This window comes from Urocampus carinirostris, chromosome 1, assembly GCF_059441175.1.
Source record: "Urocampus carinirostris isolate Australia breed hairy pipefish chromosome 1, RoL_Ucar_1.0, whole genome shotgun sequence".
NCBI classification, from domain to species: Eukaryota; Metazoa; Chordata; class Actinopteri; order Syngnathiformes; family Syngnathidae; genus Urocampus; species Urocampus carinirostris.
This window is the reverse complement of record NC_142349.1, coordinates 27626097-27652597: the sequence shown is the minus strand read 5'-3', so window position 1 is coordinate 27652597 and position 26501 is coordinate 27626097. Positions and strand designations below refer to the sequence as shown.

The 26501-nt window shown below is 41.5% G+C and overlaps 1 protein-coding gene across 1 annotated transcript; it reads left to right on the top strand.

Moving 5' to 3' along the window:
• The first annotated feature begins 258 nt into the window (after window positions 1–258).
• nacc1a (nucleus accumbens associated 1, BEN and BTB (POZ) domain containing a) lies at window positions 259–23391 on the top strand. The gene is made up of 8 exons (XM_088333081.1): window positions 259–798; window positions 7908–8063; window positions 9485–9754; window positions 12404–13025; window positions 13089–13259; window positions 14044–14149; window positions 14244–14341; window positions 14959–23391. The coding sequence occupies exons 2-8, from the start codon at window positions 7938–7940 to the stop codon at window positions 15267–15269; spliced, it is 1704 nt and encodes a 567-aa protein (XP_088189207.1). The 5' UTR covers window positions 259–798; window positions 7908–7937; the 3' UTR covers window positions 15270–23391.
• The last annotated feature ends 3110 nt before the right edge of the window (window positions 23392–26501 follow it).

Sequence of the window (26501 nt, the reverse complement as noted above, 5' to 3'; positions counted from 1 at the left end):
AAATGCATAATGAACGTACTTTGTGTTTTATGCTAGATATTACATGAATAAATGAAGACTAGCACACACAGCAAACTTTGTACGGCAAAAACGTACAGGTTGACAGGTATGCGATTATCATGATAAATAAGTTAAAATCAAGTGTCATGACCATCACTCTCCGTATTCCGCAGTGAGCTGGAATCCCAAACATCGCTTCCGATGGGGAGGGGAGGGCGAATATATGACGCGGCGGAGGGAAGTAGGGTCGTCTCAGGATCCAGCGGCGGAAGAAGATGAGGAGGGGGAGGAGGCAGCCAAGTTGGAGGAGCGAAGGGGGAGTGCGAATTGTAGGCCAAGCCGTCTGCGTTTCACGTCAAGTTTGCTGCGACGGTGACTGCGAAAAATCGGGCAGATACGGGACTTTGAAACTTCAGGAGAAAGTAGGGGGGGCGAGTCCGGATTCGCTTGAACTGCCACCCGTCAAGCCCCGCGCCACGCGACCATTTGTGACAAAAGAGGGCAAAATGTGGCGGCGGCGCCAGGTGTGCGTCAAGGCAGCGCTCACTGGCGGCTTTCGCTAGCGGCGTGGGGAATAATTGTCCGTCGTGGTTCGCCCTCCCCCACCCCCGCTGACTGCCGCACTGGTTCCGTCTGGCTCGCACTCAGCTGCTGCGTGTCCCGGGATGACCTGTTGATGTCGGTAGAATGGAGACTGGCAGGGGGAGCGATTTCCCCCATCACCAAATTATTTAAATAAGCCACATTCGGACGCTTGATAAGCCACGTCGCAGACGAGCTACCTCGCCCGCCTCGACAGTAAGTAAGCCGGCCTGCGTTTTGTCTCTTTCGGGACCGCGCACCGTCGCATATTTGAGAATCGTCCTATGGGGTGCACGAGGTGGATGGTGCGCCCAAAATATTTAACTGTTAGCTTTAGCTGTTAGCCACTTTGACGGGCCCACTGCAGCGGATTGGGGAGGACGGTGAACCATAAGTGTCGAAACGAGGGTCGGGGGCATTTGGGGGCACATTCGGAGTGAAATGCGCTGTCACCCCGTACCGCTCCCGGTGCCGACCGCCTGTCGAGGCTCTCCAACTGGCTGGTAGCCTGTCACCGTGCTGGGGAGTCCTCGCGTGTCTTCCTGCTCACTACCCTACGGTCTTCTTTAATGTCTCAATCCCAAATGAGGGAATTTGGTGTTGAGTACAGGGCTGCCATAACTTGGAGACGCCTGCACTCGACAACCAGGAAATGCCTGCAGAAAGTCAGCATTGTGTGCTGGCTGCGGCAATGACTCCACAGTCTAGTGGCAATAAAACATAAACGCAGCTTCACTTTGGAAGTGCTCTGTCACAACAGCAAATGGGCTATTTAGGATGGGGGGTGGCTTGCAAGTCATGATCGAAAGGTCCTTCAGTGTGCTTTATGTTTGACCCACTTCCCCAGTAAGACTGTTTAAAGCGAACTCAAATGACATCCAAGGAGACCTGGCGCGATGTCGTTTCTCTGGAAGGTTCGTTTTCCACTCTTCGGTGCACAAGAAAGACTCATGTACGTTTTGGTTGTCAGAGCAAACTGTGCTCCCCCTAAAAGCCCGTGTTTGCGTGTCTTCATGTGCAAGCATGTGTGTGCACACTGCGGCTCGCCAATCCGTAAACAAGCTGTATTGTTTGTGTGCGCGCGAGTCACTGTGCCTTTTGTGGGGTTTGTTTGAGTTGGTGTGTGCGCATCTGTGTTTTAGTATGAGGGAGAGGGAGAAGGAGTGAAACAAAGAGTGCATTTCTCTTTACCCTGGAGCTTGGCAAAACCCCAAATTGAAGTCTTTGGATATGATGGGGTCTCTCTTGCCAGCCCTCGATAGTCACTGCTACCATTAATTCGCTTGGTTTGCTTTTGACATCAAAATTTGAACACCCGTAATTTTTCCATTTTAATTTCAAGCCATATATAGTATAGCACTTGTATATCTCATTGCCACCTCCTAGATAGCATTTTTAGATAAATACTGCAACTGTTTTTTGGGGGGCAAAAGTATTGAAACGTTAGAGCTCAGCAATGAATAGATTTAAATCAATTTGCCTTTTGACTATTTCTTTTAATTAAAAACCAATTATGTCAATTAAGTGGTTTTCAGCAGCATCTTTCACTGACTGAAATGAAAAACAAAAGTTCCTAACTACAGTGGAACCTCGGTTCTCAACCATAATCCGTTCCAGAACCCTGTTCGAAAACCGATTTGTTTGATCACCAAAATCATTTTTCCCATTAAAAATAATGTAAATCATTTTAATCCATTCCAACACCCTGAATGTTTACCTTGAATGTTTTAATGTAAACTTAAAGCTAACCCAGGCTAATCGTACGTTCGCGTTATCGTAATCTTCCGTACGAAAGATTACTCTAACATGAACGTGTAAAAATTAAAAAAAAGGATCAAGAAAAGAGTTATGAATAGGATTTCTTACCTTTGTGGTGGTCAGCAGAAGGCGCAGGCCAGACCAGCAATAGTTGTACGCACTACTTTTCTTTTTTCACCTGAAGCAACTTTGCTGCTTGCACTGACTTTCTTCGGAGGCATAATTAGGGGCTAAAACACTTCGTACACCTATATTAAAAGCAAAACCAAAACGAAGCACGTCCGCACGCGATAACAGTTGTTCACAAAAAGAGCGATCTACACCCGTACGCCGCTCAGCATCGCACCCACGCATTTCCGGCGTTCGAACTCCGATTTTTTCACCGAACAGCGAAGCAAGAATTTCTCAATTTTTGGTCGGACTCCGATTTGTTAGAACTGAGATGCGTTCGAAAACCGAGGTTCCACTGTATTTAATTTTGACATCCAGGAGTTGGTCCAAAGCTATTAGTCATCGCATCAACATTGAGTATCAACTTTGCGTATCAGCTTTGCGTAATAACTGATCACTGATTCTTTTACAATCATGGTGCACAGTATGTATTATTTTATCAAAACACTCTTTAAATTTATGCGTTGGGATTTGTTTAGTTTATTAAACTTACAACCTTCCAAATGGACCAATAAAATAAAAATTTGATATTAGGGCCATATCGCCCAGCCCTCCTGTGTGGCATCTATTCCAGAAAACCATTCTTGCTCACCGGTGCCCATTCTAGGCCTCGAATAGCGTGTTTTCCATTTCACTTTTTGGACGCAGAAGGGTCTAATGGACCACCTACATTAAACCAACTCCGATAAAGTATGTAATCTGGAGCTATCTTGTGATTACCAAGGAAGAAGTTAGTGTTGCATTTCGTTCCATGACATCGCTGCCGTTTTCTTGGCTGTTTTGATGGTTAATATTAGGTACATGAAACCAAGGTTGGGGATTTGAGTTTGTATTCAGCAATTGCACTGCAATGAAAAACCATGCTATCATTCCCTAGTAAAATTATGTTTTCGTGTCATCAAACATTCTCGGGGAGGATGGAGTCCAGTAGCAGCTTGATAGAGTTCAGCTGAATAAACGTGTGATTAACACGTTACTTTCGCTTGTGCAGTAGTGCTCGCTTCAGTACACCTCTCTCTAAGAAATATCTAAACTTGTTTAATGGAAACAAGCAAACGTACAATGTACAAACACATTGCTCGTGTTTGCATTTATCTGATGCTAGAGTTGTAGAACCAAAATAAATAATATATATACGGTCCCGGCAATTTTCTCTTGGGTGTCTGTTTTGCTGTGCAAGATCAAAGTGTGTGAAGATGCTTGGCACCAAATATGTACTGTGGAAACGAGGCTTAAATGGGTTTGGGTTAGCCTGAAGACTGATACAATCCAATGTTGATCGAATACACTTGGTCCCCTCAGTTTTTTTTTTTACATTATTTGGATCAGAGGTAATTTTTTTATGCTGACATTACAAAAGAATAAAATATTTGTTCCCTTATGAAAAAATGAATTCAAATTTGCTGTTTGTGTAAAACTAAAAACTCACTTCTGATACAAAGCCTTTATGAACATGGTAGAACTATATGCACCATTCAAACTTCTTATAGGGCCAGTATGTAATATTCAGTGCCTTGTACAAAAAACCTCATTAATTATTTAAAAAAAACATTGATTTGAAAACTAAGCAAAAATACAGGAACTATCATACAAATGTTTATTTTTTATAGTAAAATAATCATTGGTCGAGAAATTTGTATCTTCCTTTTAGTTCGTGGTATCCCTGTCTAGAAGTCGCCACGATGTTTGTCTCCGGTTTTGCTGCTATGAGCAGTTAAGGCTACCAAAACACACTATGTGATATTGGCGGTCCATCAGTCCAGGTTCACTGACATGGTCTGGACATTTTGCTTCAGAAGTCACACACTGTAAAGTTCTGTTCTCCAGGTTTAGGTGTCGTTTCCACTCAGGCATGTGGGAACCCAGATACTACCACAAAGAAAGATTTTGTATCTTCGCTCAAAGCATTGAGTCGCTGCACCGATATGAGTATTGTGTGTTTTTGTTTTGAAGAAAATAATATGCGACTTTGTTAAATTATACTCATGTTTTAACATTGTTTTCGTACTGCTACTGCTAGCCATGTTATTAGCTTCGTGCTTACCGATAAATGGGACTCAGAGCAATTCTTAACTTATTTATACTTTGCTGGTAAAAATAGTTTGTGTTTTGGAAGAAAATACTATACAACTTTTTTTCTTGAGTCGATTTTTCTCTTTTTAGTTGTTGTTCATGAATCTTAAACTATTTGAGCTAATCTGATCTTGATATTGCTTTTGTGATACATGAACACATTACCTGGGACAACGTAATCTAGTCATTTTTAACTTGGTATGACAATCGGTTACTTGTGTGAGAGAAACTGGTGCAGTGGTGACCTGGACTGTGTCCTTAATTAAAAGGTAAGTTAAACAAGTAATATAAAAAACCATCAATGAGACTGCAGACCTTTTCTATAAACTTTTTTTGAACAAATTATTATTTTTTTTTTAATATTGATCAAAATTGCGTGGTAAACCCAATAGATGCATAATGTTTAGAGCTGACACGTTCACGGTATCAGCTAAATCAGAGGTGTCAAACTGGCGGCCCGCGGGCCAGATCAGGCCCGCTAAGGGATTGAATCCGGCCCGCGAGACAACACTAAGAGAAGCACAAGAGGAAAAACAAGCTGCAGGTTGAAACGTGTCAACTTGATGTTGCCAAAGCCAGGTGCCTCTCACAAAGACACTGTACTTGTATTTCTCTCTCTCTCTCTCTCTCTCTTGCTCTCTCTCGCTCTCTCTCTCTCTCTCGCTTTCTTTTCTACCCCTTTACTCCCACTCTCTCTTTCACTCTCTGTGTCTCTCTTTTTCTCTTGCTTTGTTGCTCTTTGTTTTTTCTCTCTCTGTGTCTTTCTAACTTCTTTTGCTCTAACTTCCTTTTTTCCTTTTCTCTCTTTTCTCTTTCTCTCTCCCTACCTTTCACACTTTCTTTTCTCTTTTCTCTCCTTCTGTCTTTCATTTTCTCTTTGGATTTCTTTCTCCCTCTCCCTTTCTTTTTCCCCTCTCTCAAGACTTTTTATCTCTTTTGTTTCTCACGCTCTCTCGCTCTCTCTCTTTTTCTTTCTTTGTCCCGCCCTCTCTCCTTTTCCCTCCCTCTTTCTCTTATTTCTTTATCCTTCTTTTTCTTTCTCTTTCATCCACTAGTCCGGCCCCCGACAGAATGTTTGTTCTATCGTGTGGCCCCCCAGTTAAAATGAGTTTGACACCCCTGAGCTAAATGGACGCCTGAAGGAGTCATCAACTTCATTCCCAAGCCGATGATGCACAATAATAATCGCTGGTGGAGTCGCATACTGTAACCACGGCATTCCAAACAGTGGTGCATTTTTAAAAGTGAAACATTTTTTGGTAAAAAAAACTTGGTGAAACAGTGGAGTGACTACATTTGTCTTGTTACGGTACTTCCTACAAACATTTTGCTTTGCCCCCCAAAAACTAGGGTGGGTGAAATGTGGAGTCATAGGTCCCATCTACAGCATTTATTAGCATTTGTTACAATACGCTATTCTTCGTTGCATTATTATTATAACTTAGGAAAGTCACCCAAATGCATCATTTCAAATATCATTCGGAAGGTTAAAGTCTTGGTATTCAAGAAATGCCAACCATTCCTTAGTTTCTATTTTCTTTTTCGCTTGCAACTTTACTGTGGATATGACAATAAACACTTGGAATTGAGTTTAATTCACTCAAATCATCACAGCAACATCAAGATCGTTCTTAAACAAGATACTGAGAAAATATAAAGCCGCAAAGCTCACCTAAGTTCTCACGTTCAAAAATGATATGCAACCATGGTCTTCTTACAACCGTGAGTGAAGTAAATCCAGGAGAGTAAAATATTTACAAATACAGACTAATGAAACATGTTTCTTTATGGCGTAGTTTAGCAAGCTTGCTATTCACAGTCATCTTTTTCGGCCAATTGCAGGGTTTGTTTTGGCCCTCTAGCCTATCTGAGACTCCAAATAACTTAAGCCAATAGCGATCGATTCAAATGATGATTGACACATTGGTTAGCCAATGAAACGCCGGTAAATAAAACCCAGCATACACCGCGGACTACTCCACGTTCGGGGGAAAATCGAATCGGCGGCTGTTGCGTAAGTTGCGAGACCTTGCGACTTAATATTGAGCCATATATAAGGCGCACTGTATTATAAGGCGCATGGTCAGCTTTTGAAAAAAATTAAGACTTTTAGGTGCGCCTTATAGTGCAGAAAATACGGTATATTTAAATTGGATAAAACTGTTTCACATGATATTTTTTAAAATATTTTTCTCACAACTCTGCTTCTTTTAGATATTTTTTCAAAAAATGTATGAGTACATGTTGGTTTTTTTCTTTTCTTTTTTTAAATTTACAGAATAAAAATATTTTCATTGAGAAAAAAGTGCAACAGAATGACCAACTGTATCAGCCATCACGACATAATATGTTGAAAGGAACTCCTGGGGCTATCTGAGTGGTAAAAAAAAAACAACGTAATTGAAAATAAACTATTTATTTGCATTATAGGCCAAATTACATGAACTAGCATATAAATGTGTATTTTTAAGAAATACTTGTAGGTCAAGAAATCTGTATTTTACTTAACATGAGGCTTACCAACAGTACTGTGAAAAAGGTTTTGCCCCCTTCCTGTTTTTTGTGCATATTTATCTCCTTTAAATGTTTCAGATCATCAAATCAATTTTAACATTACACAGAGACAACCCAAGGATATACAAAATGCAGTTTTTAGGCCTATGTGGAAAAAGTAATATACTTTTCTTTTGTTAAATCTGGTTAGTATTGGAACTGCAAAATTTTACTTTAAATGCGTTTAATTTAATTGCAGATTCCACGTGTACAGTAAATGTTTCCACGGCAATCTGTCAATTGAATCACGCAGTGGTGCAAGGTGTTCATCTGCATTAAGAAAGTATTTTGCCACGCAAATGTCTAGAGGCTAGCTGGCCTTGCAGTGGCTTTTGAAATGCTGCAATGCAAAATGTTGTTTGCCTTTGGATGTTTGGCATACAGTGAATAGAATCATGCTATGTGCTATTTGTCAAAGCCGAGCACACAGAATAACAGTACGTGACCCAGTTATCTAAGGACACTGGATTTTATGGCTCATAGAAGACTGAACATAAAACAAGCTTTCATTGAGCTCTAGCAGCGACGGCTCCTGAGAGGCCACAGTGATGTATAGGATAAATGGAATGTAGATTATCAGTAAAGTCTTGTGCGAATATGGATTTTAATGAGCAGCGGAAACGTCTTCAATAAGACCCGGTCAAGATTTATGTCAAACACATGGAAAATGTTCAGTGAGTCCCTGTTAATTGCAACAACGGGACAATACAAATGCTTTCACCTGACTTAAACACATTTGTAAGTGTTGTTTTGTGTCTTTTCCTGACCAGAGTATTTTTTTTGGTGTGCATTGGCGCACCATGGCCCAGACGCTCCAGATGGCGATCCCAAACTTTGGCAACAACGTTTTAGAGTGTCTGAACGAGCAGCGTCTGCAGGGCCTCTATTGTGATGTCTCTGTGGTGGTCAAGGGGCATGCCTTCAAGGTAAGAGGGCTGTGATTTCATTTTATTTCAACATGACCGGTATTTTTATTTCTTTAAATCTTGGCAGCTTCAAATATGGCAGACGTGTTTAGAGCTAGCATACCTGACAAAAAGTTGAATTGAAAAAAAAACGACAACATCAAATTGCAATTGGTCCCTTTTAATCTGGTTAGTCCCAAATGCAGTGCACACGGGGTTAACTTTTGTCCCCAGCCATTTAAACGGATTTCTATGGTTTGTCAAAAAATTTGAATCCTGATGTTAAATTAAATCTTGTCTTCCTGCTTCGTTTTACTACACATCTGGCATACGGGAGGCAAATATAATCACAAAAGGACAACATAAATAGTTTTTATTCACTTAAACAACTCCCCAAACTCAGGAGAGAGAGACCATGTGCTGCTTCCTCTTTCCACTTCAACGTCGCATACGTCAGACTCACCGTCACCTCCGCTTCTCGCTATCTCCAAACTTTTTCTGTTGCCCATTTATTATTTTCGGCTGCGTATTTCACTATTTGCATCCTGTAATCTGCAGAACATCCTTCTCTATTAGGTGCCGTTTTTATTTAGCCCCTTCTCAGTTTTTATAATTTACCGGCAATGTTGAAATGATCAACAGAGGCCCTCTCGCAGTTTAATGTTCACATAACATGTGAAATGATATAATACTAGGTTAACAATTTCTCACATAAGGTTTTGTGTGAAAATAGCATGTGAAAGGAAAGATTAATGTGTTTATATTTTCACACACAAGTCGTTCCGGAGTATAAGTCGCACCACAGAAAAAAATGATTTCTGGTCCGGAAAATATGGTAGTAACTTTTATGCATGAATCTCTCCTTTTCATTTTAAAACAGGATTTTATAAGGCTTTACATTTTTTTTGCGACTTAAGACATAGTTTTTGGGATCTGTAATGGCTCTTTGGCTTTTTCAAAGTTTTGGGTTGCCAATCCCCGGTATATTGTTATCTGCTATTTGATTGGCTAAACAATATCCCAGCTCATTGTTACTTGACCGAACAGAAGTTATTCGTAAAAAAAAATAAAAATAACAAAAATAAAAATTGTTACTTTTATTACAGAAATGCTTGAGCCTATAGAAGGCATTCTTCTTTGGTTTTAGTGTATGATCGCGTATTTGTATAATAATTGTCCCAAAAAAAAGGTTACCAGTCTAATTCACGGATTTTGCTTATTACAGGTTCTTTTTGGAACGTAACCTGCTCAAAAGAACGAGGGATAACTGTACGAGTAATAGTGATAACCTGAAATGAAACACTCATTATTTTATATCAGCTATGACTGATTTTCAACCAAAAAAAGGATGACATCAAAAAGAACATAACATTGACATTTTTGAGTTTCTTCACGGGATTATTGTATCTTTAATTCAAAATGGCCTCCTCCTTTTGTCTCAGGCTCACCGCGCCGTGTTGGCTGCAAGCAGTTCTTATTTCCGAGACCTTTTTAGCAACAACGGCTGCGGAAGTGGCAGCGGCAGCGAGGCCGGCTCAACGGTGGTGGAGCTTCCCCCGGCCGTGCAGCCGCAGAGCTTCCAACAGATTTTGGCCTTCTGCTACACGGGCCGTCTCAGCATGACCGTGGGAGACCAGTTTCTTCTCATGTATACTGCCGGCTTCCTGCAGATCCAGCAGATCATGGAAAAAGGAACTGAATTCTTCCTCAAGGTCCAAAACCTTTTCTTGCTCTTTGGTTAAAATACTGATAAATGGTTCAGCTGCCGGTCGGGTTCAGGATTTTATTGGTGTCGATCATGTGTCACCGACTTACAGCACCAAACGCACTCAAACGAGCCCCTCAGTAGCCCTTGCCTGGTTCAAAAAAATAGCTGACCAGTGACGGGTTCAGCGACGATTTTAGGTTCAGAGCTTTTGAAGTGCTGAGCACGCAGAGTTATCTGGCTGGTTCGTTTTTTTATTTTTTTATTTCACTTAATGTGATTTAACATACTCACACAGTAATACACCGGTGCCTCCACGGACTCTGCCGCTATCCTGCAAGTGACACAAACTGAGCGAAAGAGGAGTGGGGAGGCTGGTTGAGAGCGGTGCGAGGAATCCTATGGACTAAACCATTTTAAGGCAGTGGAGCATTTCTTACGCTGCCTTTTTTAAAAAAAAATGTTTTTTTAATTTATTCAGCGCTTTTCATCTTATTCAACCCGATCCTGACCTTTATTCAGGAAGAGTTTGAAAATTTTATAATTTTTGGGGATGCTTGGGTTGAATTTGGGGTTGCATGGAAATTGTTATGTATCAATATTTAGTTTTCTAACTTTTACATGAATTTATTAAAATTATTGACTTTACATTCCCCTTTTTAGAATTGGTTATTTACGTGTGTGCGTACTACTCTTGTTTTGAAGTAATTTTTGTGGTTGAGTGAGCCTATTTTAGCACTATTCCAATATACCCCTTTTGCGTGTTTGTTAACAAGTTTGATGTAGCCAAGCTGCGTGCGCATTGTTAAGGCAGAATAGCGGAATTAATATCAGATTATCCTGGCCTGTTGATCGGCGCTACTCATAGATAGTTCAATGGACAAAATGAGTGGCTCACATGAGCAGTTCATATTTACAGTAGATTAGTTCGCTCATAAGTTAATCTTGACTTTCCTTGGCTTGCATCCACCTTAAATACATAGTGTTTGTGGTATTAATGATAATAACTACAATCATTATTAACACATAATGATTTATTATTATTATTACTTAATATATATTATAAAAACAGTACACAAATAATGTTTGTATTATCGTCGTTAATATTATTAATATAAAATATCTACTAGCTAGCACCAGTAGTAGAAAACGTAGTCGATAGTAGGCATTGGTAGCAAACTTCCAATTCCCCGGCACTTATTCTACTTGCACTTACTAAGGTATTCAGCATTCAAGTAAATCTAAAACAGATAGCCACGGTAGCCTACCAGATATGAAATGGCCCCCTCAAAGGCAGACGTTCCTAATGTCAAGCCAAAGACTCCTACAGTACTTTTGAGAAGATCTGTTTCCCCCGAGAAATGCGTAAAATGTGTGCTCCTTAAAATTGCAATTTTTGCACACGTACACACAACCGCTGGGCATGTTTTTGTTAATTGTGAGTCTAAAACACAACTCTACATACAAATCATCCCTTGCTCTATACAAACTTGTACTCCTACTCCTGCTCTTTTGGTTCAACAATGCACTTTTATCTGTTAATGAAGTAGGTCGGAGAGGGGTCTATAAATTACAGCAAAGTACCGTATTTTCCGCACTATAGGGCGAACCGGGTTATAGGGCGCACCCCCAAATAATAGTTTTTGGTCCTATATCTTCCATACATAAGGCGCACCAGATTATAAGGCGCTACAATGGGAACGTCAACAAAACAGTCAGATAGTTCAGTCAAACTTATTACCCCCTTAACATTCCCAAAGCTTGCAAAGAAGCAAATAAGTGTCGTAGACACGTGCGGATGCGGTGTCCGTACGATGTCACTCAAATGCATCGTTCCAAATATCATTCGGAAGGTTAAAGTCTTGGGATTCAAGAAATGCCAACCATTCCTTAGTTTCTATTTTCTTTTTCGCTCGCAACTTTACTGTGCATATGACAATAAACACTTGGAATTGAGTTTAATTTAAAAAAGACCCATCACAGAAACATCGATATCACTCTGAAACAAGATACTGGGAAAATATATAGCCGGAGTAGCTCACCGAAGTCGTTGCGTTCAATAATAATGTGCAACCATGGTCCTCTTATATCTGTGAGTGTAGTAAATCCAGGAGAGTAAAATATTTACAAATACAGAATAGTAAAACATTTTTTATCTATGCCGTAGACAACCAAACTTGCTATTCACATTCATCTTTTTCGGCCAATTGCAGGCTTTGTTTTGCCCCTTTAGCCTATGCGGAGCCTGTAAATGATAAAAAGGATCTGCCTCCTTTACCTCCGAATAACTTTAGCCAATAATGATGGATTCAAATGATGATTGACACATTGGCTGGGAAATGAAACGCCGGCATATGTATCCCAGCATACACCGCGGACGACTTCGCCTTCGGGGGAAAATCTAGTCGGCAACTGCTTGCCTTAGTTGCAAGACTTTGCGACTCAATATTGATCCATATTTAAGGCGCACTGTATTATAAGGCGCATGGTCAGTTTTTGAAAAAAAAAAAAAAAAAAAAAGGCTTTTAGGTGCGCCTTATAGTGCGGAAAATACGGTAATAACATTACAATGAAATAAAAAATAGCAACAGAACAGAATTTGTACTATGTGACCCCTCTGGACTCTGACTAAATTTGCGTGTCTGTTGCTTTTCAGGTGTCCTCCCCTAGTTGTGACTCGCAGGGTCTTAACGCAGAAGAGGCGCCACCTTCTGAGCCTCAGAGCCCCGTAACACAGACGGGTAGCGGCCCCACGCGGCCTGCCGCCTGCTTGACGCCGCTTCCGTTGTTGTCACGCGTGAAGACGGAGCAGCCCCCGAGCCAGCCAGAAGCCACCACTCATTCGGTGGTCTGCGCTCCCGTGGCCAAGCGCCTGTGGGAGGGGGGCAGCAGCCGCGACGGCGGGGGAACCGGTTCTGGGGCAGGCGGGGGAGCCCGGAAGGCGGCGCGTTATTCCCAGGATTCTGTGCGTGGCAGTACCATTCAGAGCCCCGTACCGCTCGGACTGACCATGGGCATGGGTGCCACGGCGACCGGCTTGGCTGGCATGGTGGCGAGTGGCGGGCTCGGCGGTAACGTAGCCACCAACGGGAGCGCCGGTGTGGGCGTGTCGGAAGGCGCCAGCCCCGGCACTCTGAGCACTTACGCCAGTGACTCGCCCATCAGCTACCACGATGATGAAGAGGAGGAAGAGGGCACTGAAGATTGCGCCGAAGAGCAGTACAGGCAAATCTGTAACATGTACACCATGTACAGCATGCTCAACATGGGAGCGGCAGGTAACCGATTCACTTAAATAATGGGTGCGGTCACTGCTTAGCATCTATTGTGTGTCTGCTCAGCTGCGGGCGAGCGGGTGGAGGCTCTCCCGGACCACACAGAAACACGGGGTCGTATGCGTGGCCGAGACCTCACTTGTCTGCCGGCAGAGCTCATCGCCCAGATCGGCAACCGCTGTCATCCCAAACTGTATGAGGACGGAGATCCTGCTGAGAAACTGGAGCTGGTCTCAGGTATGCATCTCAGCGGGGGGTTGGAGAGTGACTTCATGCTCCTCACCAGAGTTTTTGTCCGTGTAGCATGTACATTGTAAAAGTAAAGAAAAGGTCTATTTCAAGTACAGTCCTAGCGCAAACCCAAACCACAAAAAAGATGAAAAGTTTATTTGAGCGTGTTTTAGAAATGCACATACTTACACACACACAACATTAGGTGCTTGACTGAGGCTGCAATGATAACGCAATGCAGAAGATGGCTTTAGCAAGTAGAAAGATTCCATATTCCAGACTGCACTTTTAACTCATAAAGTGTAGTCGAATTAAAAAGTAAGCCATCCATTACATCAGTTGTAACCAACTACCCTCAATAAAGTAACCTTCATGCTAACTGAAGCCTCATACAATTCAATACAAGCTTATCGGGTCAATTTGACAATGAAATTGGTCAGACTAGGCCTGAGCGATACTTGGATGTATTTATTTTTGTAAAGATAGTGACTAGGTACTGTAAGGTATTTGGTTTAATGGCCACCAGGATTTTTTTTTTTTTGCTAGTTTTGCTGATGTGGAGTTAGCATTAGTGCCAAACATCTTGGTTGTTAGTATTTTGTAACTTCTCGCTTTGCCGAAGTTGCCGCTAACACTGGTGGCTAATCTATTTGTCATCTGTCTGGGGTGGAAAGTGTCTTTCACAATTTTCTGAGCTCTCTTGACTCAGCAAGCTTCCTTCATTTAATAAAATTTTCGTGCTTGAGTCTTACCTCATACATCGTTGCACCTTTCTCTGTGTTTGCCGCAGGTACCTCTGTGTTTATTTCTCGGGCACAGCTTATGAACTGTCACGTGAGCGCCGGCACCCGACACAAAGTGCTCCTGCGGAGGCTGCTGGCTGCCTTCTTTGACAGGTTCCTCGTCTACGCCCCGCTCAAATCGGATAACAAAAGAAAAGCTTGACTTGTTTGACCTCAATTTTGACTTTCCTGTGCTTCATTTCCATAGGAATACGCTAGCTAACAGCTGTGGCACAGGCATCCGCTCGTCCACCAACGACCCGAGCCGCAAGCCGCTGGACAACAGAGTGCTGCACGCAGTCAAATGTAAGCGCACCTTCACACAAGGGCCGCGACTAATGGCCATTTTAACTGTCGACTAGCCACCCAACTATTCATTAGTCGAATAGTCTGATAATGTTTTTGTTTTTTTAAATTTAGTTGATTTGATCATACGTTATATGACAATAGATACATGAGAAATTGGTACAACAAAAAATACCTATTTTATTGATAATGCTCTAGGTTGGTACATAAATTAAATACAAATGCCCCATCTAAATCAAATTTGGCACTGTGCTTGGTGAGAAGAGACATAAATGCATAATTTAAGCTCGGTCCATTTTTAGGCACAGGCAAATGATAAATTTAAATCAAGTACAATTATTTTATTCCTGTGCAAACAAAGAGGCGCATTAGTATATTGAATAAATATGATGACCATTTTTGGAAGGACATTCAGTAGTCAACCCTAACAGAAGTAGTTGATGTTGACGTCACCGTTCCTTTATGTGATCAAATATAATAGTCGATAATCGAAAGTCAACAATAAAATTCGACTATTTCTATTCTCGATTTTTGTCGACGACGTCGACTAGTTGTTGCAGCCCTACTTCACACTGAAGGAGAAAAGCGTCCGCGCTAACATTTCTTTTATCTCCCAGTTTACTGCCAGAACTTTGCCACCAGCTTCAAAGAAAGCGAGATGAACGCCATCGCGGCTGACATGTGCACCAACGCGCGGCGAGTCGTGCGAAAGAGCTGGATCCCCAAGCTTAAGTTGCTGATTGCCGAGAGCGACGCGTATTCGTCCTTCCTGTCGGATGGCGTCAAAGCCGAGGATGACGCTCTGGGGGCCGAGCAGACCTTCGACCCCGCCTCGCTGGAAACTTCGGCCTCTGCCGGCGGCGAATCGGCCGGCTCGTCAGGTGAATCTCTGGCGGGCGTGAGCGGGGACGTGGGGGCGTTATTTTGAGTGTTCCTCCGCTTGTGCTTGTCTCATAATTCTCACGCGTGACTGACTCCCTGCACCGCACCATTACGGCTGTAACCGGGACATTGATTGAAACCATAGTTGCTTTTTTTTTCATTTTTTGGACTGTATAGTGGTGCTTCCAGAGGGGAAGAAGTATGAAAGAGGGTTTCTCCTTGTCCTTGAAAGGTGTGTAAGCACATTCCTTGTCGCATTTTAAAAACATTCCCGTGCTTCTGCCTAGAGTTGAGAGCAGAAGCTAAGTAAGATAATTATGGAAAGCCCTTGGAGAGTTTATTCCATAGATTTTTTTTTTTTGCTGCTAGCCGTTGCTGCACCGTCAAATAATAAATGAACTCATCATTTAACTGACGGTTAAAAATTGCGAAGATTATCACCGGCCACCGTGACCAAAGTAAAATGGTGATGAAAAACAAACAAAAGTACAGTAGACCAATAGTGAAGAGGAGTGACTGTTTAGCCAGTCAGAATCCAGAACACAATCTACAATGCAAATCCGTAAATAGTAAACCACGTTCTAGTGAGCAATCCCTCAAATAGATATTACACATACAAGATATTAGTGAATAGGTCACCACCTATATACTTTTCAGTGACACCGTGGCATGATTCACCCCTCCCCTTCCCAAGGAAATTGATTTATTTGAAGGCTTTTTAAGAAATTGAACATTGCATCATTACAATCAAAATTGGCCTCAGTCAAAAGGCAATAGAAACGTAACAATTCTCAAGGTAACAAAAGTACTGAAGATATGTGTACAAAATTAAATGAAATGAAAATAATAATTAAGACATGTTTAACTCGTGGGCAGCATGACAGCGCAGTGATCAGCGCATGTGCGGCACAGTTTTGAGGTCATGAGATGGAACCTTCCTGTGTAGAGTTTGCATGTTCTACCCGTGCTTGCGTGGGTTTCCTCCGGGCACTCCGATTCCTCCCACATTCCAAAAACGTGCATGTCAGGTTAATTGGCCGGTCAAAATTGTCCCTAGGTGTAAATGAGCGAGCGAATTGTGTGTCCCTGTGTGCCCTGCCATTGGCTGGCAACCAGTTCAGGGTGTCCCCTGCCCACTGCCCGATGATAGCTTGGATGGGCTCCAGCACCCCCGCAACCCTTCTGAGGATAAGCGGTGCAGATAATGGATATATGGATGGATGTTTAACTTGAGTACATGAGGGACATTCTGAAGTATATTATGTATAACTTGCACATTGTGATTGTCTATCCTATTTAAAGATATGAATAAAAAACTAATTTGTTGACAACATTTTTAGAAGTGCATTCACATTACTGGTATTGTGGATACAAAAATTTGCTTTACATAAAATGATAATTATTTCTCTGTCATCCTTTTTTTTCTATGATGAGTCCAAATGTAATATGATCTCAAGAAAAGGTGGTAGGAAAAGCGCGAATGACAGGATGTATCAAGAACTAAATATCTTGCCAGAACTTATGTATAATTGCACATGAGAAGAACATATGGTCTCAATATCTCAACGTCCCTGTGTGTTGGATGCTCTAAAACAAAAGGAAGTTACTAAAAGAAAAGGGCAGCGTTTAAAAGTACCAGCTCCTTTTACCAATCTTGACAAAGTTGGTAGTAACTCCACCGTGTACATTTTACAATCCTCTCTAACATGGAGATCAAGGATATTAAAAATCCAAATATTTCCAAATGAACCCAATTTAAAGTCATGGCATTAAAGTAACGAGTGCACGCGTACATCTGCTTTACTACTAAGACTCGTTGTTTTCACAACTAGCAATTGTATGTAGTTCTTACACACGAGTAAGCCAACTTTGACACTAGTTATTGGTGTAGTTTGCATAGGCAGGAGTAGTGATTTTTAGTGTGTAATGTGCATACAATTTGATCTCATTATCACAATATTTTTATTCATGTGCCAGAGACCTTTAAAAAAAAATACATCGTATATGTTATGTTCGTTCTGTGTTCGTAGTTCTCAAAAATATTTGAATCATGGCCGCATGAATACCCAAATGAATGTGGTATTTACTCCACAACTTTCTCACCTTTTTAAGCCCTTACCCACTTTCATGCCTGACCAGTTGCATTTTCTAAAGCCGATACCTTCAGTGACATGAGATAGAAGCTCAAAAGTACTCAGTATTCTTGATATTAAATAATTAGCAATGTCACTAGGACATGTTTCTTACACAAAAGCAAAAAATGTTTTTTTTTCAACACCAATCTATTTATGCTGAATAGCTGTCTAAAGAAGGTTAAAGAGCGTACGAGTACATAGTTGGCAAGTCTATGGTATGAACACTCCAAAGGCTCTCCATAGTTGAGATGTATTGAATGTACCCTATTTTCACGAACATAAGGCGCACATAAGTCTCAGATTTTCTTCGGATTCTGTGGCGCGCCCTATCCTGCAGTGCGCCCTGTGTGTGATGTAAATCGGTGGACGTAGCTGAGGACACGATGAGGCTGGGAGGGTGAATTGTGGGCGTCACCCCTAAAGGATGAAGTGTGGGCGTGTATAAAAGGCATAAAAGTTCACACAGCAGAGTTAAATGCTCAATTCCGATTTTGGGGTAAAATCCAATGTTTGTGTGAGATTATTCACATTTTCAACTAAATGCGAGTGAACGCGATCTCCTGTTACTTTTATGCCATGTCTTGTGTGAACTCCACCGTATCCTGCTAGCGCGGAAGACGAAACGGGACGTCACGCGCAATGCAATGTTTGCCGAAGTACTCATTGATGCTAACACTGTAGCGTATCCGTCAATTTGACTTATGTGCTACCAGAGGCTAAACAAAGTTGTACCCCCAAAATTAATTGAATCTAAAACCTCACTTTCCCTCCATGGAATGATTTCCATCCGCCATGGTGTGTTGATTTCTACGTTACAAGGAAGAAGATGGAAACTGAGCGTCCCCAGAGAATTGAAGAATAATGAATCAAAGGTTTGCAAGGAGAGGAAGCTGAAAAACAAACCCTGACAAGTTTTTATCCATGCGTTTTACTTTGTAATCCGTCCTTAAATAAACCACAACCAAATTTATTTATGGTACCGCTGTATTTTTAAATACGCACACTTGTATGCTTGTTTAATTTTTTTTTTTGTCAGGCGGTGTCTTGCCAAATAATGCTCCCCCTGCATGAAATGTCTCCCCTAGCGCAAACATTACTAAAACGTCTTTGTACTTCATTTCAAGGGGAATGTAATGGAACAGTAAAGCAAGGAGCAATTGCATTTTGTGTGCACGAGAGGAGACATTTCATGCAGGAAGGGTGGCATTTTTTTTGGCACAACAGCAGCCATCAAGTGGTGTGCTCTGTGTATACAACCTGCTACAGAGACTGCACCTTTTAACACGGTGTGCCCTACCGTTGTGAAAATACGGTCAACAGCGATAGCTAAAAAAAAATGAAATTAAATTTTTTTTTAATTAAACCTCGAATGTAAATGCAAACTCACTCACAATGAAAGCGAGTTAAAAAAAAAAAGTATTTGTGGACACTTTTAGGCTACGTTCATTCCGCAGGAAGATTGCATGAACGCTACCTGTCTGCGATCTGTTAAACTGCCTGAACGACACATATCCCGATTCCAGTCCACTTTCATATGTCGTCCTAATTCCGATACATATCTGAACTTTCGGAGTACGACTGCCGTGTGAACGGTCGAGACGCATTCATGCGATCCACGTCATCGATGGGCGATCCCTGTGGAAATTTTATATATTCAGGCATGGGAATATGCCAAACTGCTCTGCAGAAGTCATGGACCATGGAGCAGACTGTGGACTTGGCTACACAGAACAGTTGAAGTATTGTGCAGAAATGGGCACATGGCGGCAGGTTCGCTCACATATATGGGCTGCCAAAGATTTCTTTCTTGCTGTGACAAACACTCACATATCCACATACAAGTTCTCGTGGTCATCTGAAAATTCTGAATTAAGGGTGAGTCAGTGTAGCCGCTCACATCAGTATCCCACCAGTCCTGGCTGCGACTCTGCACTCGCACTCTTCTCCACGCAGACAATTTTGGCACTCGTCAAACCACTATAGCCAAAATCCTGGCTCTTTTTTTAATCTTTTTGAAATGAAAAAGTTGTACATGTACTGCGCAATAACTTTACAATTGATATGCTTTGTTGTTAACATCCATGAGTACTTCCGCAAAACCTGAGTGCATTGCATGTGACGTCACGTGTTCTCTTCTGCGCGTGCGGGACACTTGTAGCGTTCACACGAGAAATCGCATACTAGTCGCATTCAGTCGGAAATGTGAACGATCTCACAAAAACTTTGGATTTGAGTAAAAAAATTGACATTGAGCACTAAGCTCTGTAGTGTGGACCTATGTCGTTCTTGAATTTTATTTTGCACTCATCAAATTTTCTCGGCCCTCACCACAAAGCGATGGTTCTGACCAAATTTATCTTTAAGTTCGACTGAGCAGTGTTCTATAAATACTTCCTTCTTTATATATATATTTAGCGAGCTTGAATGGCGATGAGAGAGATCGGGATGGTTTTTATGCAAAAACAAAAACAAAGCGTTCTGGTCATCACGATGGTCCTATTTTTAGAAGAGATGCTATATTTGTACGTGCTCCCCCCGCCTGCGGAGGGCCTGCTTTAAATAAATCCTGGGCGGCGGCCTGAGTCTGGCGCGCTTCCTTTGCAGTCCAAAGAAGCGCCGAGAACGCTGTACGGTGATCGAGCGGCACCTCAGGATGGAACGGGCAGTGGAACTGCCGCTTTTTGACGCGTTCCGTCTTCTGTCGGTCGGCCGAAAAGCAAAAAATGAAGGAAGCGACTGTTTTGACAATGAGGTGCGGGGAAGTCGAAGTGTCCCCAAAAAGACTACTGTACTTTGTATTTGAATCGTGTTACGGGTTGGGGAAGTAAAATGAGTGGAATGTGCCTTTTCAGCAGAGCTCAATGAGCAGAATTTGGCTTGGTACGAGGAGGGCTGAAGCAATATTGCTCCACTTTGTGTTTTTTTTTTTTTTGCGTGTATTCGCGAGGTGTGACGGGGAAAGGGTGAGTTGACACTGTTAAGTCGAGCTGGTCTTTTCATGCGAGGCCGGGTGGGAGTTTTGGCACCTTAGCGAGAAGAAGCAGCTGTTCGTGCACCTTATGGACCAGCGTTGCGTTGCCGTCTAGGCGGAATTCGGACTTCCCTCTGCTCACGTTTTCGGGTGGAGCGTGGTTAATCACGGGCTAGTTAGACTGTTTTGTAGGCCTGGGCGATAACACAAAAATTGTTAGCACCATAAAACATTTCTTATCCGTCGATGTCGATAATTTTCTTTCACATTTCAAGTCAAATTTTGACAAATACCGATGCTGCTTTAACCAATGTCAGACAGGGTTCGTACAGGTGCTGGAAATCCTCAAAAAAGCTTGAATTTCAAAGTTCTGTTTTCAAAGAGCTCATCGTAATTACACCACTCTAACGACGGGAAAAACCGGGGGCGTTATCGACTCGTATCGAACATTCTTTTCATTCAAAAATTATATGACGATTATTATCGTTATCGCCCGGGCCTGTTGTTGTTGTTTTACCCTTTTTTGTTTCCATTCCTAGCCGGCTTAACCTCATTTGGATTTGAATCGAACACACAGCCTTGTAAAAACCACAAGAATGCGTGTCGTGAGATTTTTTTTAAACAAAAACATGCAAGCTGAGATGCAGTACCTTGGGAATCCGCAGTAAATAACTAGAAAACCTCATCCGAGCACTCCACTTACCTCCGTCGAATCTTTGGCAGGCTGCCGTGGCGCTTCCGAGCATCTCGTCCGCCACAAAAGCACGATAGGCGATGAGCTTTCGAACGCGCGCTGGCTCACTTCTCTTTGTGTTCTTGTCGGGTTTGTTTACCCCGACACATCTTTGTTAATGTCCTCGAGGAAATTTGACAAACTCAAAATGTAATTGACTGTAGAATATTATGGAATTGATGGTTGATGATTCCGGATAAGGCGCTACCGGAGATTACGGACTACAAGCTGCGATTTTAAATACAGTGCGTCTTATTCTTGTTTGTTTTCCACGGTGACACTGAGGAAAACGGCGAGCTGCTCTTTTCCACAACGAGGTCTTAATACTGCAGTGAGGTCTGGAAGAAATGCAGACCTCCCTTAAGAGAAATGAGTCCATGTTTTAGCCAAAATCAAACATATTTTACATAACATGAGAAAAAAGGTAGCTTTAACAATACTTTACTCAATATTTACAATACTCTAGTACCGTTTGATTTATGGAGTTTTTTTTTTCCTTCCTAATGACTCATTTTTGGCGGGATTAGACATAATCTAAGACCAGAGCTTCTTTTTTGATGTCCACGCATGTAGATGCCCGGTTTTTGGAGGTTAATGCCTTCAATAGGGCATTTTAAAAGGGGGATCTGTATCTCCATTCCTTCAAATCAGGGGTCTCCAATGTTGTGCCCGTTAGAACTGTTGAGGTGCGGGTTAGAACTGTTGAAGTGCCCGCAGACCTGTTCCGAAAATAGCTAATCAGTGCATCAGTCTATTCAACCCTATATTTTAATTAACCTGGTAATAACATAGTAATAACATAATAATTTATGTCAAATTCAAATAACTACCTTCCTATTCAAGTATGGATTATTGTTTTTAAGCAATTCATTCAGAAAATGTAATAATCTATTCATGTATTCATCTTTTTATTTATTTTACAGGGAATACAACTAACCTAATTCCAATTTATAGGTATTATAAAGCGATTTTTTTTTTTTTAGCTAGCTATCTGATTAGTTTTTTGGCTTTGTAGCGTCCATCTTTCTAAATTTGTAGCTAATTAGCTTTTACATTTTTTGCATGCCATCCAGCTGACATTGTATCTTTTTTTGCTAGTTACTGAGCTAAATCTTGGCCTTTTTTCTAGCTAGTTATCTAGATTTTCTTTCGGCTTTCCATTTGGCTATTTTGTCTGAATTTTTCCCTTTTAGCTAGTTATCTAGCTCCCTTTTAGTGTTTTACCTGTTTACTTTTCTATCAAGCTCCTTTTTAGCAATTTAGTATGCCACTTAGTTGCTATTTTAGAAATGAATAGCAAATTGCGTGCCCATTGCGCTAATTGGTAGCAAAAAGTAGCTCTCAGCTTGAAAAAGGTTGGTGACCCCTGCTGAAAATGTAGACAATCTGTAAAATTGTATTTACCAGCAAACCCAAAGTCCTAAAATGATGCAGCAGGCCAGATTAGGCCTCCAGACCTTGAGTGTGACACCACTGGTATACACTGTACGACATTGGTTATTGTACGTGTTTTTAGACCAGAAAAATGCACCTGAAAAAAAGCGCCTTCTAATCAATCAACAATCAATTCCATGCGATCAGCAAAGTTCCAAGCAATGAGTAAAGATGTGCAAGTATATTTTGGACTCGTGACTTCCAGCGAGGTCTTAAATCAGCATTGCGCTGATGCACCCGATTCTGAGATTTCTGTCTTCTTCACGAATGACTCAACTGCTCACACTGCAGTAGTAGCTGTGAATCAGCAGCATCCTCCGAGGGAGGAAGCGTTTGCTCATTTTCACGTCAGCAGAGGGCACCTTTCACTGGGGCAAGGTCGTTTGTGTCCTTTTTCAAAGTCGAGCTTTCCTTACAGCCTGCGTCATTTCCGTGCGTTGACTAAGACGTTTTGAGAAGGACAATTATTTTTGTTTCTGGAAACGGTGTTTACACTTCTCACACACGTAGAGCTACACACTTGAATGGACGAGGTGTGGCATGGCATGGAGATCCTTGTATCACACATATAAATATGAAATATACATGTATAGTGAATTCTGTATATAATGCATAGACACCCATAGAGGTTGGATTGTTTGTTGTCACCACATAGCATGAGGTATATCCAGTATTTACCCGGAAACGGCGCAGCTCGTTCCACGGACCCTCACCACGTGTAGAATCCTGCAGCGCCGCTCCAACTCTTCTTTCTGTGTTCCAAGTGCCAATAACTTTGTGAAAGCCCTGTAACTGTGACCCAACATTATCCAATGTAATTGCACATTAACAAACTGTAAAATAAAGACCTGTCCGAATGGAGTCCAAGAATATCTTAATAAAACATTTGTAACAATTTTGCTTGTCAAGATTTCCTTGTTTTAACACGCTGTACCGCTGTCTGTATCAGAGGTTCTCTATTTCCACAGGTCAGTGTACAGACACTCCCCTGCTAACGACCATTTGACTTACCGATTCCGGCAGATACGATCATTTTTTTCGGGACGTCGAAAAATATCCGGATATTGCTTTACGTTAGATTTTGTATTGTGTGGCCCTTTTTATGAGTACAGGGCATTACTGAAATCCGCGTCCTCTTCCCAGTTCGTGTGTAAGCATTCTATACTGTATCTCCAGCGCGCTAAGAACTTTGACATTTTTATTGTTTAATATCTCGTGCATCCATTCAATACGGTTAGTGTAAAGTGTTAAACAGAGGTGAGCCGTTTCATTTGAAATGAAAGTGGAATATGGAAGCTTGATGCAGTTGAATCCCATCTTTTAAAAGTAAGCTCTAGAGCATATTATATTCATAAATGCTTTTTTTTGTACAAACAAATTCAGGTTACTAATACAAGTCTTAACTTATATAAACCTTAAACATACGTTCTATACAAAATAAAGCACTGAAGCAGATTCTAAACAAATTCCACTTACGAACGATCGTCTGTTCACAAGTAGGGCAGCGTCTGTACATATTTCCTTCTAAATCTTTTCTGTGTTATTTCATGGCAGTTTCAGATGGTCTGCTTCATTGTCTTCGTATATTCGGTCATTTGTAAATAGATTGTAACTTGTTACTCTAAAGGTTACAGTCGCTAAAGTGTCCAACACTGAATGCAGCCTTGTGACAGTGGATACTGCAGTTAAAATAAGGACCAACACAACCTAAATGATGATTTTTTTACTCTAGAGGAAAACATGGCGTATACAAAGACCCCTTGCTACATTTCCCTTCAGTTATCACTGGTTTGTTCACTCCTTGGCGAGAAAAAGGAAAATTCATTGAACAATAAAGATCAAATAAAAACAACGGATGCTTCTTGCACCACGAGGAACATTTCGTGTTACCGAGATTCAAGCTGATTGGACATTCAATTTGAACCCCCCCCCCCCCAAATATCGAAAGAAAGCCTCCGCCCATGAAAAAGCTCTCAGGAAATAACTTGCATCGCGGCGTAATTGGCTTGCATGCTCTACTGCACGGGAGGGAGGAGTGGAAGCGTCGGGACCAGCACCTCGACTTGAGAGCTGTGATGCTGATTGGCCAATTCATATCATGGCGTATATCGTACTGCATTGTGACTGGACACCTGCTCTGCTATCACCTGCATCTTGCTAAGCTTTTGTGTTCCGCTCTGTCATGTGGAAGCCTTTGTTTTCTCTCTCTTATTCTCGCTCTCCGGTGCAGGCACACGCTCTCACACACACACTTAGCCAGCAAATTGGGAAGGCTTTGATTTCTTTTGTCATCCAGTCGCTTCCTCTACAAGTATATACGCAATTTCAGTAAATTTGCTAGAACAATGAAACTCCTTGTGTCACTTCCTGTGTGCTGTGCTCAAGGACAACGTGCAAATAGCTTGCCCTTTTAATTATTAGATAATTAAGATATGTTTGATGCAACCCCCCACTTCTGAGCTAGGCCTATTGCAGTTCGTAAATGCTAGTCAAATTAAATGCTTTCGAGGGACAGTGAGTAATATTAAGTGCCTCCTAGTGGTACAAATACAAACATTCAGTAAAAAAATCATGAATACAAGGCAAAAATACATGAACTATAATACCAAAGTAAATTTTTGGGTCAACAAATTAGTATTTCTCTTGCATACTGGAATCCCTACCTAAAGGTCACTGGCATCCAGAGGTGGGTAGAGTAGCCAAAGATATTACTCCAGTAAAGGTACTGTTCCTTTGAATAATACGATTCACGTAGAAGTAATTAGTAGTCATCCAAATAATTACCTGATTAAAAGAAAAAAAAAGTACTTGATGGAAAAAAAAACTACTGGAGTACTGGGTAACAAGCAATGTCTTATTGATTTTCTTAAAACAATCATTCAGATGAACAAATTATCCAAGTCCATTCCATTGACAATGAATTGCATTTCATTTAAAAAGGTTAATTATCAAGTTAAATTCAAGTACTGTGTTCTTTTCACATCATTACTGGGTGAGCTTTCATGGTTTCAATCAAAGCCTTAAAAGATGTTTCCTTAACCACAGGACGTGGTTAGTTGGCCTCACACACAAACTTTAGCACCCGCTTGTCAAGTGTCGCTTGTGTTGCCAACCCTGGGGCAACAAAGGCTGTCATTTTGACATTTTTTTGGAGGAGTTTCACTTGAGGATGACTTTCCTTGGCTTTCTTGTAAGTATGTGTTCTCTGGCAGTCTGTTTGGCTCAAAATAAAACAGTGCCACTTAGTGGTTTTTAGGGTCACTGCTTAAATCTAAATTAAAGAAACAATATGGAGGTCTCTGACAAAATAAACGCGTTTTAGCAGTGACAGACAGACGCACACTTACGTGGAGGGGATTTAAGTAACGGGTTCAATCTAGCAAAGTAAGAAGTGTTTTTTTTCTCTACAAATATACTCAAGTAAAAAGTATAGTGATTTAAAAATACCCCTTGAAGTGCAAAATGTCCCAAGATTTACTCAAGTAAACGTAATAGAATAAATGTAACTCATTACTACCCACTTCTGCCGACATGTTTGTCTTGCTGTTGTGCTCTATGGCACTGGTTTTCGTTCGCATTAAACAATAAAGTGCCATTTAGGGGTCAAATATGACACACTAGGGCTTTAAGGAGGGACATATTACCGTATTTTCTAGACTATAAGGTCCACCCATTAATCCAAACTTTGGCAGAAATTCAAAAGTGTGTTTTATAATCTGGTGCGCCTTATGTCACGAGGATTACCAGAACAGAGCAGGAGACCCCAGAGCGTTCGTACAATACTTTTATTTGGGTAAGCACAAGGGTTAGCGGGAAACTTCGGACGACGTAGACGATCGTAGCGTGGACGGAAGCAGGTCGAGTTTACCGGGACTGAAGAGGAGATCGTAGCTTGAGACGGAAGCAGGTCGGATTGGAGGCAGGCAGGCAGAATCAGGTAAACAAGAAAGCAGGTAATCGGGAGAGTCTTACGGGGTACAGAAGTTAATCCTCCGACAAGGAGTT